This window comes from Tupaia chinensis, unplaced genomic scaffold (assembly GCF_000334495.1).
Source record: "Tupaia chinensis unplaced genomic scaffold, TupChi_1.0 Scaffold138390_1, whole genome shotgun sequence".
Lineage (NCBI taxonomy): Eukaryota > Metazoa > Chordata > Mammalia > Scandentia > Tupaiidae > Tupaia > Tupaia belangeri.
In genome coordinates this window covers 796,199-813,987 of record NW_006198287.1, presented here as the reverse complement: position 1 = coordinate 813,987, position 17,789 = coordinate 796,199, and the positions used below count along the sequence as shown (strand labels likewise).

At 40.7% G+C, this 17,789-nt stretch overlaps 1 protein-coding gene and 1 long non-coding RNA gene across 4 annotated transcripts in view; one reads left to right on the top strand and one right to left on the bottom strand.

Annotated features, from left to right (window-relative positions):
• LOC102472492 (uncharacterized) overlaps window positions 1-11,987 on the top strand; it is a 20,966-nt gene extending 8,979 nt beyond the window's left edge. The window contains exon 4 of one of the 2 annotated variants that reach the window (XR_336392.3): window positions 11,910-11,987. This is a non-coding gene — a long non-coding RNA (uncharacterized LOC102472492). Of the gene's footprint in view, window positions 1-35; window positions 137-11,909 lie in introns of those variants that run through there. The other variant, XR_336393.1, reaches the window with a different exon arrangement.
• MSRA (methionine sulfoxide reductase A) overlaps window positions 1-17,789 on the bottom strand; it is a 434,018-nt gene that overhangs the window by 111,969 nt on the left and 304,260 nt on the right. For both annotated transcript variants that reach the window (XM_027765448.1, XM_027765449.1), the window contains one exon: window positions 5,461-5,567. In XM_027765448.1, coding sequence (XP_027621249.1) covers window positions 5,461-5,567 — 107 coding nt within the window. The remainder of the gene's footprint in view (window positions 1-5,460; window positions 5,568-17,789) is intronic.

The window sequence follows — 17,789 nt, the reverse complement described above, 5'->3', positions numbered from 1 at the left end:
AATTAAGCTTGTGTTTTTCTCTCTCTGCTCAACAGAAGTTCCAGAAGGCACCCAATATTGGTAAATCATCCTTGTAGTCAGCTGCCTTCGCTGGAGTGGGAGCGGGTGTGGGGTGGACCCTTTACAGATGGTCCCATCAGACACCACTTACATGCACTTTGTCTCAGATATCTCTCACGCATCACTTTGGATTCTTGTGACCTCCCCTGCCTCCTTCTCTAGCCCCTGCCATGGAAGTACCCAGTTCTAGGTGGTCTCTCATCAGCTTTCTGCAGCTGCAGATATCTACCATGCCTCACCTCACACTCATGCCACGTATGCCTCCTGCCTCAGGGACATGGTAGTATCCGAAGCCCATCCATAACCCAGAAAGGCCGAGAGAACCCACAGGGTATGGCATCCACCACATTGGGCTTCCTTTTCCTCCACAGAAATGACAGGACACTTTGTAAGGCTCAAACAACCCCTAAGATCCATGACTGTAGCAAGGGTCAACTTGTACTAGGTCTTCCTCCTTTTCCTTCTCTCAGCATGCTGTGGTTTGGACATGGTTTATCCCCCTCACAAAGGCTCATGGGCTGTAAGCCTGGTCAGCATGAAACGGTGTTGAGAGGTGGTGGGAACTTTGGGAGAGGGTGCCTGGTGGGCGAAGTATGGGTCACAGGACATCACCCTCATGAACAGAATGATGCTGTCTCACGAAAGGCAGTGAGTTCTCTCAGGAATGGGGTCATCTCCCAGATGGCTGCCTGCAGGACTCTGCCCAGGCTGCTTTCCTTCCTGCTTCTATTGGCCATGTTGTGACACAGGGCCAGGGCCAGCCAGATGTGGGCCCATGCTCTTAGACTTTCTATTCTTTATATATCGCCCATCTCCGGTATTACTGTTTAGCAACACAATCACGAACTAATATATTCCCCTTACTCCTATTCCCAGGCACCACACACCACCATACATCCTCACACACAAGCCTTTTTCTTAGAACCCAAGCTAAGATAAAAATCTTTTCTTTCTATGGAACCCAAGCTAAGATAAAAATCATAGTGGTCATCTGAGTACAAGTATGCAGTTAGCCCAGTTGCTAACCAGGATTGGGTATGCAATGAGACATTTTGATTCCTGAAAAGGAAAATGATATACAGTCATGCTTTCCTACAGAAAGGAAAAGGAGAGAGTAGTACCTGGTGCAGCTCCTCTGATGGGCAGGAGGATCTGTGTTCCATGGCAGTCCCATGCTCTTAAGATAAGCCACAGCAAGAGTAGGAGGCTTGGAATCCTGAGTCTTCCCACCAGAGACCAGATGGACATGTCCCTACCCCTCCAATGCACATGCATATGCACACAAACACACTCACTCCTTACTGGACTGCTGTGCTGTCTGATATGGGAGCCACCACATAAGTGGCTATGTAAATATAAAATAAAATAAAATAAAATAAAATAAAATAAAATAAAATAAAATATTCAGTTCCTCAGTTATGGCAGCCGCATGTCACGTTTTCTTCAGTGCGGGCACGACATTTCAAGTTCTCTGCAGCCACCTGTGGCTAGAAGTTACTATATTGCATAGCACAGAGAAGGCCGTGGCCATCATGGGAGAAAGTTGCATGGTCCTGGAAGTGCTAGTGGGAAGTCAAGATTCTCTGGCTTTAGTTAATTAGGTGGAAGAGAAATGATGGATGTCCTACACACCTCTCTGTGGAATCCAGGGCCAGTTTTACTTATATGATCAAATGAAAGAGACGTGACAGACAGTATCCCTGAGCTGGTGATAAAGCAGTTATAGTCACATGAGGTTATGTGAACAGCAATGGATACCTGAATATCTGAAGGCACAGGAGTTCCTAATCTTTGGGGGAGAAAGACCCTACTTTTAAAATACAAACAACCAACCACATGTGCACATGCACGCGCGTACACACACACACAGCCATTCCTCAGTATTGTGGGTGATTGGTTCTAGAACCATATGTATATTAAAACTCACAGATGCTCAAGTCCCTTACATAAAATGGTGTAGTTTTTGCATATAACCTAAGCTAAGCACATCTTCCTGTATACTTTAAATCATCTCTAAGTTGCTTATAACACCTGATGCGATGTAAATATTATATACATAGTTGTTAGACTGTATTATTATTTTTTATTGTTGTATTTTTTCCCTAATATTTTTGATGGGCAGTTGGCTGAATTTATACATGTCGAACTCACAATCAAGAGGTATCAAGAGCCAACTATAAGTGTGTACATGTGTGTATGTATGTATACATGTATGTGTATGTGTATGTACATGCATATATATAATTTAATTCTAATTTTCTTAGGTACAGAATACACAAAAAACATTTGATTGAAACAACTGTCTAGACAATAAAATGAACATTTCCAAAGTCTACAAAAATAATAAAGGAATTATTAATACAGCTAATTAATTATTTAATATTTAACATATTATTATATATTATTTAATATATGTTTTTTTCCTATGGATATCATTTGTCTAAAATCAACATGTCAAAGCAAAGGGTAAGAAACTACTGGGGTAGAAACTGGGAAATGAGATATAAGTAAGTCTTTTCATCATCACATGGAAGGCACTGACCTTTTGAACTTAAAATCTTCATTGTGACAACCAGAACATCATCTCATTTTGAGAAGCTCCAGAGGGAAGTTAATATCCTTCCAGAGTCTCTTAGCATTGCTGTTGGTACCCTAAGGGACTTTGAATCATTACATTAGGCAATTTATAGCATTAATCATATGTGACTTTCAGTATTAATTACTAACATTGCCTTTATAATTAAATGTAGTAGGATTAAACCAACTAGAACTACTTTTTAAGTTCTTGCTTGGGGCTGATTCTCTCTGGTGCCTAGTGAAGGCATTCTCTTCCCCATCTCTCAAATATTGGTGTTCCTTAGGTCCTAAGTGCCTTCATTTCTCATCTTTTTTGATCTTATCAACAACTAGAGCTTCATTTGCCAAATAGAAATTGACAACTCCCAATAATAATAAGGGCTCTATTTATTGAGTGCTTACCATGTGCTGGGCCCTGAGCTTCACAAGCATTATCCTAACAGGGAGGCACAAACCCCGCCTCCCTAAACACAGAAAGCATGAACATCTTACATCTCTTCTGAACAACCACTTGGATGCCCCTATCACAGGTATCTCAAATTTTGTATTTCCAAATCTTAACTTCCCTTTTCCACCAACTTGCCTGTGCTCCTCCATACTTTTGTATGATGCATCACTAGCCAGGCACACATGTCACCTGGAACCCTCACCTCCAATTGACTCCACTTTCAATCAAATTCCAAGTTCTATGAGTTCTACTTCCTAAATATCCCTCCATTCCATTCATACTTCCACCATCCTAGTCAAAACTCTCACCATTTCTGCCATGGAGACCTACAACAGCTGCCCAACTAGTCTCCCTCCATCCAGTCTTTTACCTCTTTAACTCCAGTTCTTTTACTGATGAAACTTTATGTCTTTTAGAATCTAAAAATGGGGGTGATAGTGCATAGGTTTGTGCATATGTGCATAGGTTTCCTTGAGCTAAATAACACTATATGGCCAAGTGTTAAGCACTTGATAAGTTACACAGCTGATGTGTAAACTGAGACAATTTGATGCTACATGTATAATCATCACTATATATGCCAGGCAAGACCACCATTGTAACAAAAGCCATGATGGAGAGGATATGAGAAAAGACCTTTTATAGGTAAAAGATTTTTAAGACAGAAATATGAGTATACTGAAATTACCCCGAAACTCAGTAGCTTTAAGAAACATTTATCATTATCTCACAGTTTCTAAGGTAGTCTATCTGGTTGTTTCTGGTTTGAGGTCTTTCATAAGGTTGTGCTCAAATTGTCAGCCAGAGTTGCAGTCTCATCTGAAGGCTTAACTGGGATAAAGGTGATTCCAAGCTCCCTCATGTGATTCTTGGCAGGTCTTCATCTCTTGCCACATGAGCATCACACAGGGCTAACTCATGATATAGCAGATAGCTCCCCACAAGATAAGTGATCCCAGAGAAAGTGAGACAGAGAGAGAGAGAGGCTCTCAAGATAGGAGTCACAATCTTTTAATAACCTAATATCAAAAATGGCAGTCCACCACTTCTGTCATCTATTAGAAGTGAGTCATTAAAACCAGTCCATACTGAAGGAGAGGGGCTTACATATGGGCTGAGACTCTGGGGGCCATCCTACAGGCTGCCTTCCATTATCAGGCCAGGAGATGTTACAGCCTTGGAGGGAGGCAAGAAGGAACTGAGGGGTGAATGGGACCTCATCAGCATCTCCTGCCACACTCTATACTTGTCAGAGTCAAACTGACCATGAATTGCATGTCCTGCTGCTTGCTCATCAGCTGGTATACTCTTGTCCCAGTTTCCTCCACATCGCCACCTCTGTGTCACCATGGGGGAAAAATGAAGAACCCACACATTCCTAGGGGATGATGTATACTGACTCTTTACATAATTCTACAACAGATGAGCATTATAGTAGCTACTAAGTCTATAGTTAAAGGTGAATCCATATTAAAAAATATGATAAAGTTTCAGCATTATCACAAAACTCTAAAAGTAAAGCAAGTTGAGTTAGAAAATAAATACCCTAAATATCTAGTGGAGGAGATTTTTAACTTGTGACACAAGTTAGTTGTGAAATAATTATTTTGTGATATAGATTTCTGAGAAGTATTTTTATTATAATTCATTTTACTGCTCCTAGCAAAAGAGGGAGTGTTAAGGACTGAATTGTGTCTCCTCCAGAAAGATCCACTGGAGTCCTAACTTCTCACAATGTGACCTTATTTGGAGACAGTCTTTACATAAGTGATCAAGTTAAATGAGGTCATTAGGGTTAGCCCTAACCCAACATGACTGGAGTCCTTATAAACATGGGAAATTAGGCACAGAAATAGACACACATTAAAGAAGACAAGGTGAATATATACAAAAAGAAAACAGTTCTCCACAGGCCAAGGGGAAAAGCCTGGAATGAATAGATTCTTTTCTCACAGCCTTCAGAAGTAGTCAGCTCTTCTAAAACCTTGATTTTGGATTTCTAGCCTCCAGAACGGTGAGATGATACATTTCTGTTAAGTCACCCTGGCCTATGGGGTTTAATTATGGTAGACCTATCACACTAACACAGAGAGAAGGAAAGGAAGGAAGAGAGTTCCAGAGACAAAGAGGCAAAGCGAAACAAAGAAGGCAAGAAAGTCTGTATTTTAACAAGCTACACATTCATTTGAGCGAATTGATTTTAAAGAGACATACTCTTAAAATTTCATTTTGTACATTTGTTGTGACGCTATTATAAGAGGTGGGCAGAAATTTTTAAAAATTGTGCAAAGAGACGATTTTTCCATGCAAAAAGGACCCGACCCCCCCTCTAATCTGGAGACCTGGCCCGGAGCTGGAGCTAGAGGAGCCCCTACCTTCTGGTAGTCCTCTTTGGACTTCAGGGCGGCCTCCATCTGCTTGGCAGAGGTTGGATAGATGGCTGAGCGGTACTGAGTGCCATAGTCATTGCCTTGGCGCATGCCTGGGGAATGGAAAACAGAGAGGATTATTGGGGTTGACTGGACAACTGTGCCAGAATCCAACTGGGCAAAATGCTGAGATGTTTCAACGCTTTTTCCACACCGTCTCTATGACTCATGTATTGCTAAGTGTATGTTTTGATCTAATCTTGACATCATTTTCTTTCAAAAGCAAAAAAAAAAAAATAGATCTATTTTGATTAGCCTATTTTAATGATAACAAATATCTTTGAATTAGATAAACTTATCACAGGTCTTGGATCATACTAGATTCCCTACAAATACACATTTTTATAATCAAATATTAAGTAAGAATCTGTCCTATTTATAGCATGTAAAGCTCTAAGATGCACATTATCTCCTTGGATCCTAATGAGACACCCTGTGTGGGAGGGGCTGACATCCCTCACTCAGTAGTTAAGGAAGCGGATCATGTTTGCATAAGTACCCGGCAGAGTGACTGGCACACAGAAGTCATACAGCTATGACCAAGGTCATATACCTCATGAAAGGAAAACCTGGGTCTTAGTGTTAGCAGAGTCCACTTTCCACCCTCTCGTGGCAACTGATGTGGAGATGGCAGTTAAATTCTAACTGAATGACATGGTCGCCAGATTTAAACAGTCACAGGCTTGCTATAGAACCCTAATAGATCACGGGCACATTACCGTCAAAAGGAACTCACACATGCTTGCTGCATCATTCAAGAATAAGCTGCTGTTTCAGGACCAGCAGTTAGCGTAATGGCTATGTCGCTGGACTCCCATGTAGTCGACCACAGTTCGAGTCCCGGACCTGGTGGCTTAAATTCATGCTGGGTGCGTGTGCGTGTGTGCCCAAGATCCCGAGAGGAGAATGGAGTAGAAGGGATTGTGGCGTGGCCATACTCCCTGGGGGGTGATTTCTCACTTTCTATCGCTCTGTATCTCTCTGACTTTCTGGCAAGTGTACACACCCTATAGCAAAAAACTCTCCAAAAAAAGTTGTTGCTGTTTTTGGTCAGCCTGTGGCCTTGTAGATGGGCCAGATCCCACATGGACAACTGTATCTCAGATCCTGGCCTAGCATCTTGAAAAATATGATGGCATGCATTGCCCAAATCCTGACAGAATGGAGAAATGGAGGAGAAGGGATTGAGGCATGACCATGCTCCATTATGGGAGCTTTTCTCCTTCTCTCTATAAAGCACAGGCTCAGTGAGCACACAGGCTCTGACAAAAAAAAAAAAAAAAAATCAGTTGCTATTTTAGCAAGCACTCCCAAACACCTGCAATAGAGTCCATCTTCTAGAGAGAATGGTTTCATATTTTCAAACTTGGATGCACATGTGAGCCATCTGGGGTCTGGTTAAGATGCAGGTCCCAGAAGGACCAGCAGTTAGTGTAATGGCTATGTCGCTGAACTCCCATGTAGTCGACCATGGTTTAAGTCCTGGACCTGGTGGCTTAGACTCACGCTAGGCGCGTGTGCATGTGGGCCCAAGGTCCTGGGAGGAGAACGGAGGAGAAGGGATTGAGGTGTGGCCATCCCCCTGGGAGGGTGATTTCTCACTTTCTATCTCTCTGTCTCTCTCTGTCTTTTTGGCAAGCATATGTGCCCTATAGCAAAAACTTCTCCAAAAAAAAAGAAAAAAATGATGCAGGCCCCCAGAACCTAAGTCTGAAAGTTTGTACAGAGGAAATGACTCTTGTTTTGAGTAACTGGACTCTTGAATAACTCTTCAGTATACTCAAGAATAACAATGTTAATTTAATTTTTTTTTCACCAAAGTTCATCTTGAGAAAAAGGTATAATATCTAAAAACCATATATATACATCCACATACATGGGCTTATTAATTGAACAGGAGCTTAAAATTTGGTAGTAGATGTTTCACCAGGAAATATGATTTCACACTCAACAGATCGACTAACCTACAGAGTTGTGGATTTTCTTTCTCTTTGCTTTTAATATCTTGTATTCACAAACATTTAACATTATTACACTACTTACCATTCTTTCAACCTCCCTTGGTTTATATTATGAACCCCAAACAATAACACACATGTGAAGAAAACCTGTTTACTAAATTTCTTGGAAGATGCCTAGGATTTAGAGCTATCAGATCTTGTTTTAAGGTCTGACTCAGCCACTACATGCTACAGTACATTGTCTAGTCTTTCTGAGCTTCCAACCTTATTTGTAAAACAGGGCGTATATGGGCCTAACTTACAGGCTTGTGGTGAGAAGTAAATGAGACAGATCTTGTAAAAGACTTTTGTTGATTAGCTGTAAAATGTCATGTAGGTTTTAAATATTTTTTATTACTACAACCTTTAATAATCTTAGAATATTTTAGAATGATTAGTTTGGAAAAACAAATGAATAAACAAACAAACAGATAGTGGCCCTGCAATGGTGGAGCAGATGGTAGCCTGCTAAACTGCAGAGTTGGAAGCCACATGGCAGCAGCACCTCAAATCCCCAGCCTGGTTGGCTTGAAACATGCCAGGCACCCTGCAAGTACCCAAGATCAACGTGCTGGAGGACTAGAGGAAGAGGATTCGGTGTGATTAGAACTAGTGGAAGATGCTTCTTTCTCCCTGTCTCTCTCTCTTGATAACATGTGCGTGCGTGCACACAAACACACGCACACACACACACACACACACACACATTCTATCATGAATAAAGAAAAAATATTTTTAAAAACCCACAACATGGGGGGTCAGTAGATGGTGCAGTAGTTGAGGTGCTGAACTCCCATATGGCTTACTCCAGTTCAAGTCCCAGACTTGGCAACTTGCTTTCTCACGTTCCCTTTCTCTGTCTGTCTTACTCTGGTCAAATTGAAAATAATAATAATAATGATAATAGCAAATAAAATAAATCATTCTTTAAAAAAGCCCCATGACATCACATAAGATACTTTAGAAATATCTGAAAATTTTATTTATATTCATCTATTCGTTTGTATTCATCGTGGACACATTGGCGTGTCCATGATCCTAGCTGGCTGGAAAGGCTAGAGGTGGGGGAGTTGTGGCGTGAGACCCTGTTGAGGGTGCTTGTCTCTCTCTCCCTTGCTCTCACGCTCATGAAATAAACAAAACTTTAAATAAAATCAATGCACAAGAAGTTGCAGGAAAACAAAGGAAGACAATGGAACAAAGTGCTCTTGTATGTGGTATATCAGGTAGAGGGGTGAGCATCACACCCTAAGACCCATAAATAAGAACAACCTTAGGGCTAGTTCCATGACCTGGTGGTTCAAGAAGCCAGATCCTACATAGCTGAACCTGTAGTTCAAGTCCTGGATCCAGTAGCATGAAAAACATGCTGAGTGTACACACATATGTGCCCCAAATCCCAACAGGATGGAGAAGGGATTGCAGCATGTCTATTCCCCATGGGAAGTGCCTTTTCCTTCTCCCTCTCTCTCCTCCTTTGGTGAGTGCATGTACCCACTAGCAATTTTTTTTTTTTAAATTTATATTCTGAGGACTATGAAAAGACAGAACCAGGTCTGACAAGGGAAACTCGTTCTGCAAGAACTAGGTTCTACAAGAAAATTATGCTGGTTGGTTGAGAATGAGGCCACACAGGTATCCTGACAAGGCACGCGAGAGACCAGAAGTGGATAGAAAGATTCATATCGAGAGAGTTCAGCAGAACCCTGGCTAAGCGTAATCCTCGCCCACCCAGAATTTTCTTTCACACCAATTCAACAAGTGTTGTGGAGTTCACGGTGACCTCCACTTGGCTTTGGAAAAACAAAGAAGATAAATTATTGACACTATCTGGTTGTCTTCACGTCCCAGGAAAGCAAGCAATGGGCTTGCTGTGGAGGTAAAAAGAGAGAACTGGCTCAGAAACAACATGTTGGGCTTACAATTCTTCCATAATGCTCCATAAACTGATTAATGAGGACGGGGCTTTGGAGCATTCTTGAAGAGAACTGACCTCTTGGTACCCACCAACTGTTTTGAGATTTCTCTTTCCACCTTCTCCAAAGGAGATTTTAAAGGGAAAAGCCGTTCTGAGACTGCTCTATGATTTCCTTCCCTCTCAGCAGAGCCTGAGAAAGTACTCGAAAGAAGAAAGGTTTAATCTTTTATATTAGGTCATCAGGAAAGTCATGGCATCTTTTTCTATGCAAAGATGCATCTTAACTTCCCTGAGGACCCTATATAATGAGGCACAGAGGTGGATGAATTTCATCTGCTCAATGGGTCTTCTCAACTTGAGCTTATCTTCAGGTACTAGATGTGTTTTATACATTCTGATTGGACACCTTAGAAATACGTCTGAACATGGGGATTTTAAAGGGGAAGTTCATGCTAAAGTTGTTTCTAGGTGATCACATTATGAGGTCCCAGGAGTTACCAGCTGATCATGACATCAGGGCAAGTAAGGACATATTCCTAAGGGTCTGAATTTAATCTATCTCAGGGAACTTTACAGCAGCAATCTCATTAGCTGGACTGTTCAAACTGATTGCAAATAGAGTGACTCCCGCCAGGATAAACTCCATATTCCTTTTCTGTGGTCTGCTGCTAGGAAAAACACAGAATAGGTATGAGATCATTCTGGATTCTAATTCCAGAGTTTACAAATTTAGATTTACTAGTTTACTGTGTAATCTCAGTCTTGGTATTAAAACCTTCTGATCTTCACTTTCCCCATGTGGAAACAATGGAGATGGATGATGTGAGACATCTCAACCTGTAAAACACCTCACAGAGGAGTTCAGTGAGCCCGGCTCCTCTTTCTTTGTGAGTTAATAATGTGAAATTTCAAGGAAGAGAGATTTCCAACATATTAAGAGTTTAAAAATTCCTCAGTTAGCAAGAGTTACTAAGCAGCTATCTCAGTCTGGGAATCTTGCTACGGATTCCCTGAAATACAGACCAACAAGCTTGGGCTCAATCTCAGAAAGCTTCTAGAACATATTATTGAACAGATTAGAATGCAGAGAACCAGGACGTGATCACTGAGGCACAGATGCATTTAGAATCCATGCCTCCTAACCTCTTTGGCCTTGGCTCGTCTCTGCACATTTGGTTAAGTCCTTTTAATTTTAAAAGTTTTATAAGGTATAGCTGACCTGAAATAAATGGTATATATTTGATCTGTTTTAACGTGCATACATCATAAAACCATGGTCACGCTCAAAATCATGAAAGCTGCCCTCCGCAGGTCCCCAATTTCCTCATGCTCCTTCCTGTAACCACTAGTTCCAATCTCCCAAACTCACAAGCTGATAAATGATAAGCAAAAGTCTTTGGGATAAATATTTTCTAACGTTCTACTCCCAATTTTTTTAAAATAATCACCTGCAGTTAAAAGAATGGGCATGGGGATAGAAACAGGCTGAAAAGATTTCCATTGGTTTTTCTGGTTTTGTTTTCATTTTTTTGTATTATTTTTGTTTTGTTTTGTTTTGTTTTCCACTATTGTATTAACAAATGGACTCTGAAATATTATTTCAATAAAATAATCAAGATTAAAAATTTATACAAATCTAGATGGTGATAAATATTTTTAAGTCTTTATCATTAATCAACAAATTACTCTGGTCTCTTTTTATTTTTGTTCTCATTCCTCTTCATCACTCTGACAGTGGTAACAACTCCTTCCCCTTAAGCCCTTGTCCCCTTGACTCTAGCAGCACTATACTTCCCTAAGTCTTTCATGGTTTCCTGGCCACGCTATTTACTCTTCCATTGCCCCTACCCCTTGCCATCCTCCTCTACTGATGTTCCTGGCTTCAGCCTTTGGCCACCTCTTCCCTCCACGTGCTGTCCAATGAAATCATTCCCTTTTCTATGCTGAGAATTTACAAATCTAAGTCTGTAAACCAAGCTTTCTTTTAACCTTCAGTCAACGAAGAGCCACATTCCCATAGGATGTTCATGCATCTAGGCTCTGTTGTCCCTCAGTTCTCAGCCTAACCTCATCCTCTCTCCTTCCTGCTCTCATCTTTTCCTCCCTTCCTTCCTTTCTATTAGACAGGGTCTTGCTATTGCCCAGGCCAGCCTCCTGCCTCAGCCTGAGTCCCTGGAATTACAGGCGCATGACCACTGCACCTGGTCCTTAGGTTGAACCAGGAATTGAACTCAGGTTTCACATGTGGTCCCAACCTACAGAGCACTGCATCTTAATAGCATGAGCTGTGGTAGCTGGGCCATAATCTCATTCTCTTTCACTGCCCCCACCTTCATTATCTCTATCGGGTGACATGGCGATTTTCCTAGGGATCCATGCTTTCGGTCTTGGAATGATCTATGTTTTACTGCTGCCTCTCAGCTTTTCTTCTGTTTTCTGTAACATCCTTCATTAACATCCTTCCTCTCTTTGCACAGCCTCCACCCCAATCTAGACCCAATACCTCATGGTGTGTGGTGATGAAGCCAAGATGAACACCTGGATCTTCTGAAGAGGCCTACTTCAGGGGTTGCTTAATAAATGCTTCCTGATTGTTTTTGGTTATGTAAATTGAATAAATGAACTGGTAGTTTCTTGTAAGAGTGGATTATTCCACTACATAATCCCATCACCGCTTCCAGACCTGCAAGCCTAATGTTTCTCTGCTTCTCTTTCCGTGAACCAAGCCCGAAGGCATCATTTCTCAGACTTTCCATTCTTAGAGCAAAGTAAACACAATGCAGAAAATGACAGAGGCTTGCAACTCCCTCCTAGAAAACATACTCAATTTCATCATTTTTGTATTATTTTTATGCTTTCAAATTGTCTAAACTTGAAGGAAGCCAATATATTTGATCAGCTATTCTCTATATTGCTATTAATTAAAGTAAGATGCTTTCAAAAAGTAAAGTGACAGCAAATAAAATCGCCTTCAGACAAGTCACTGAATTTAGAATATAAATATGTTCTATTCCTGATTTTTTGGCACCTCAGGGAATTACTCTGCATTGTGGACCCCCATGTGAATTCGGTTGAGCATAAACCTTCAGTCACTCGTTTGCTTATCAGGAGAATGTAAACCATCAGCAAGGGAAAGTGTTAACTAGTTCATTTGGGGGAAGTAATAGCACTTGGGCTATTTTAAAGATGGAGGGATAAAAAGCTAAGAAATCAACTGGCTATATAGCAGTCCCTCTACATCCACGGTTTTGCTTTTGGTGGTTTCAGTTACCCTTGGCCAAATGTAGTCCAAAAACAAGTGAGTACAGTTCAACAAGATACTCTGAGGGACAGCAGGTGGTGTGGAGGCTAAAATGGCTGGATCCTACATGGCTGGCTCTGTGGTTCTAGTCCTACACCTGGTGGCTTGAAAATTGCAATGGGCACATATGTATGTGTGTCCAAAATCCCAAGAGGAGAGTGGAGGAGAGGCATTGTGGTGCGGCCATCCCCCATGGAGGGTAATTTATCAGTTTCTCTTTCTCTCTTTCTGCTGCTCTCTGGTGAACACAGGTGCCCTATTGTTTTTTTAAAAAAGAAATTTTGAGAGACAACATTCATATACCTTTTTCATTGCAGATTGTTACAACTGCTCCATTCTATAATTAGCTATTGTTAATATCTTACAGTGCCTAATTTATAAGTTAAGCTTTATCATATTTATATATGGATAGGAAAAAAATATAGCACATACAGGGTTCGGTAGTGTGAGGTATTGTCTAAACATGGAAAGTTCTCCCCCCATTCCCCATATCTGGCTTCCCTCTACCTCGGGGAGTTCTCTGAAGTGTGCACGCCCCCAGGGATGAGGTGCAGAGTGCAGGCAGCTGAGCTGAGCAAACATAACTAGCTGACCATAAAACTCTGCAAAGATCTTAGGACACTGAATGTTTATAGGTGTCCAAGGTTGACTAATTGCTATAAAACTGGGAGCTGTACCTCACTGAGGTGTGGACTCTTCCCCGACTGGACACCATTGATGCCTCCCAGAAGTCCAATAAACCAGCGTCTTTACCTGATGACCCTCTAGGTGACTTCTTTGGAACAGGTAAACAGTGTATACAAGCCCACTCAGACTTGGGGTTGCCACATTACAGATAGCATTCATGGAGGCCAGCAGGTGGTGTGACAGTTAAGGTGCTAGACTACCACATGGCCAACCATAGTTTGAGTACCAGACTCAGCAGCTTGAAAATGACACCTGGCAGGTGTGTGTGTGTGTGTGTGCATGCCCAAAATCCCAGGAGGAGAATGGAGGAGAAGGGACTGCTGCATGGCCATCCCCCCTGTAGGGTTATTTCTCACTTTCCCTCTCACTGTCTCCCTGTCTCTTTTCAGCAAGCACACATGATCTCAGGCAAAAATCCTTTAAAAACAAGACAAGACAAAACAGGTAGTATTCATGGTTTGAGGCAACCCCTGGGGGGCTTGGAAGTCAACCCCAAGGATAAAGAAACCCCTGGTTGAGGCCCACTGCAATACAGTAATGAATCACATCTTTTGGTATCATCACTTATGAAAATCTCTATTATCAAGGCAGCTAAACGAAGCAACGCTTAAAAAGTGAAAGCTTAAGAATAGATGGAGGGACCAACAGATGGCATAATGGTTACGTTGATGGGCTCCCATTGTAGTTGACCATGGTTTGAATCACAGACCTGGTGGCTTAAAACTCATGCCAGGTGTGTGTGCATGCTTGCCCAAGACCCTAAGAGGAGAATGGAGGAGAAGGGATTGAGGCATAGCCATCCTCACTGGGGGTTGATTTCTCACTTTCTGTCTCTCTGTCTCTCCAGCAAGCACACGTGCCCTATAGCAAAAATCTTTCTCTCCAAAAAAAAAGAAAAAAAGTAGAAACCAGTAGTTCTAAAAAAATCTCAGTCTTCCGTATTCATATTTTCCTTTTTATCCACTAATTTTGAAATGAAACCTCACTTTCCCTCTCACTGGGAAATTTAAGAGAGTAGAAATTTGCATTAAAGAATACAAGACCTCTTTTTGTTTAATAAAACAGTTTAAACTACATATTGGAAGTTTTAGTAGAAGGAAAGAAGATATTACTGATTTTAAGTGAGCACAAATGGAAATCAATATGGAGACAATCGGAAAAAGATAAGGTTCTCAATTATATGAAGAAAGCAAGAAAAGTCTTTTCTTCTTAATAGTTTGGGCAGAAACAAACAAACAAACAAAAAAAGAAGCATCACTGCCCTCCTCTACCAGTATATTGTTTCTTACACATTATCATTTAAATTGTTTAGATTTTTGGATAAACTTTTTAAATATGTTTATTCGAATATTATTAGACACATTTATTGAATTAAGAAACCTGAATTCTTGTGTCAGTATCTGATTTGCACATACCCAAGAGACATTAGTGTCATAGAAAGACCACGGCCTTTATATCACATTTGTCACCTTCAGGATGATACATCTTATGTAATTCGATTCTTTTTGTGAAACCACAGGGGGAGTCTTAGCTAGTATGGTTGTACCTACTAGATTTTGAACACTATTTGCCTCTTGAAAATTTATTCAGGAGCTGGGTGGTAGCATAGTGGCAAAACACGATGCTCTATAGGCAACCCCACATGGAAAGATGGCTAGTTCAAGTCTGCTGACCTCCCTGAGTGCACCAGGCACACATGTGCCCATGATCTGGCCTGGCTGAGGCCAGGAGGTGGATCACAGCATCAAACTCTTCTGGGGGTGCTGCATCTGTCTGCCTGTGGATCTGTCTGTCTTTCTGTGTGTCTCTCTCACTCATAAATATTTAAAAAACATAAACTGATCTCAATAAGAAATGAAGCAACCAGCGAATGACTTGGAACTTTAATCACTTCAAGCACAGACACAGAGGTAGTCCTTTTACTCTCTGCTTCTTAAACTGATCCACTAGTTTGCCTCCTGCATGCTGCTGAGGCACCGGAAGGCCACCAGGGATGGCTGACCGCAGTAGAGCAGCTTACCGAAGTGCTGCTTTAGGATGGCCCCCTCCTTCTGCTGGAGAACAGGGCCTCCGTGGGGAAGGACACCTCAGTGCTCTGAAGCCCTTCGACAGGTAGAGTCTGCATCCCCTATAGAGAGAGATGGCAGTTTTGTCATCACCCAGGTGACACTTCCGGCACACCTGGCCTTTCCCTCAGGTGTCTGAGACAAGCCCTATTAATATGCAACGATCTCACTTTACTTGATTGAAAAACTAATTCTGTTTATTTTAACTGACAGGTCATTTTAAATTTAAAACACTGCATAAATGACTGGACAGCACTTGTTTTATCAAAAAAAAGGAAAGAAGGAAGGAGGGAGGGAGGGAGGGCATCAACATCGCTAATGATTCAGGTGATCTTCAAAACAGCGAATGATCCCAGAGCCCTCACTCGGTGCGAGGCACTGGGCTTTACTATGCTGTGCATCTGATTCTGCAAATGCTCAGAGTATTAATTAGCATGCCCATTTCTCAAAAGAGGAGATGAACAGTTAGTTAGGTACTCAGTCTGAGAACCTGTCCTAGACTAGTACTGCATCTGCAGCTTTCCAACTTCAAAGTCCAGCCTCTGAACCACGATCAGTCTAATTTGTAAATAATATATCAGTTAAGCTTATAAAAAGAGTAGAATACAGTGAACTATAAAAGATAGTATGTGCCTCTCTTCTAAAGGGAAATAGACTGTTCGCTATCATTAATAGTCTATTTTTTCATGCAATGCATCTCAAGAAAGACAAAAGAATATTGCTATCTAACAGGTACAAATATTCACTCTTTACCTAAAAAGCAAAAAGAAAGATTTTAGTTTTCAATATTAAGCCTATCTTATTCCTATAATCATAAATAAATTATTTTGAAAAGATCATTTATCTGGTGATTTCATCCTAAAAGGTAAAAAGTTATGTTCATGTGGCTTTTGCTTATATAAAAGGGGAATCTATTTATGGCTGGTCAAAGGAAACATTTTTAATTATTGCATGTCTCCTAGAATATCTCAGGGACTCCCTCTCTGTTGTTTATAATCTATACTCCTAAGTTTAGCCAAATAATGGAAGCTTGAGAAATTTTTTAAAACATTAATTTTTTTTTCTTTTTTGCTATAGAGCATGTGTGCTTGTGAGAGAAAAAAAGAGACAGAAAAATAAAATGAAAGCACTCCCCCCACCCCAGGAGATGGCCATGTCACAATCCCTTTTCCTCCATTCTCCTCTCAGGATTTTGGGCATGCATGCACAAACACTCAGAGTGTTTTTCAAGCCTCTGGGTCCAAGACTCAAACTATGCAGTCGGCCATGTGGGATTGAGCTGCCCAAGCCTCCATGCCAACTGCTGGGCCCCCAAAATTAAAATTTTTGTTACCATTTTTGATACAAATATTAAAGTGTTGTTGCAATGAGTCAGCCAAAGTTCTGCTAACAGAACATTATATATGAGATTTATAAGAATGTTGACCTATGAATCAGTGCCATATATATGCACACGTATGCATATATATTCACAAAGCTAGTCCTTCATCATGGATATTGGATAGTGTCCATATTATTAGCAGAAGTATCAATCCACTACTCTTTATAACTTCCAGACCTGATTCCAGAAAATTACATAAAATATAAATGTACCAAAGTATGTAAAACATAAATGCTCAGTTTATTAGTGCCTACTTTGATATTATATAAAACCATTACTTTTATTTATTATACAGTAAACACTCATGTAATTATCACCAATATCAAGAAATGGGGTATTTCCAGCCCTTTTGAGAGCCCCACATGTGCCCCTTCCGTTGACAACACTTTTCTTCTCCCTGGTTGTAACCATGTCTGATTTTTGTGACAATTTCATTAGTGCACAAACATACTCAGAAAAAAAAAAGTTCAATTTGGCCTGTTTTAGAAATACATATAAGTGAAATTATACAGTGGTTTGAATCTGTACTTATTATTATTACGTTCATGAGCTTCTTCCATTTGCTTTACTTTTCATCGCTTCATAATACCCCATTGCATGAGTATACCACATACATCTGTCCATTCTGTTGATAAACATTACTGGCTTGGGGTTTCTAAGCACATTTCTGACATGTATGTTTACATATCCATGAGTATCTCTTGAGTACATACCCCGAAATAGAACTGTTGGCTTGTAGGGTTGCGTGTTTTCAATTTAACTCCATGCTGAACTGCTTTCCAATTTAAAATCCACATTATTGTATGAGAGCTTCTAGGCCCTAATGTCTGCCAATTCATTAAAATCTGTTTATATCAGACTTTTTACTTTTTGTCAGTCTGCTTGGTGTAAAATGGACTTTCACTTGATCTTACTTTGTGTT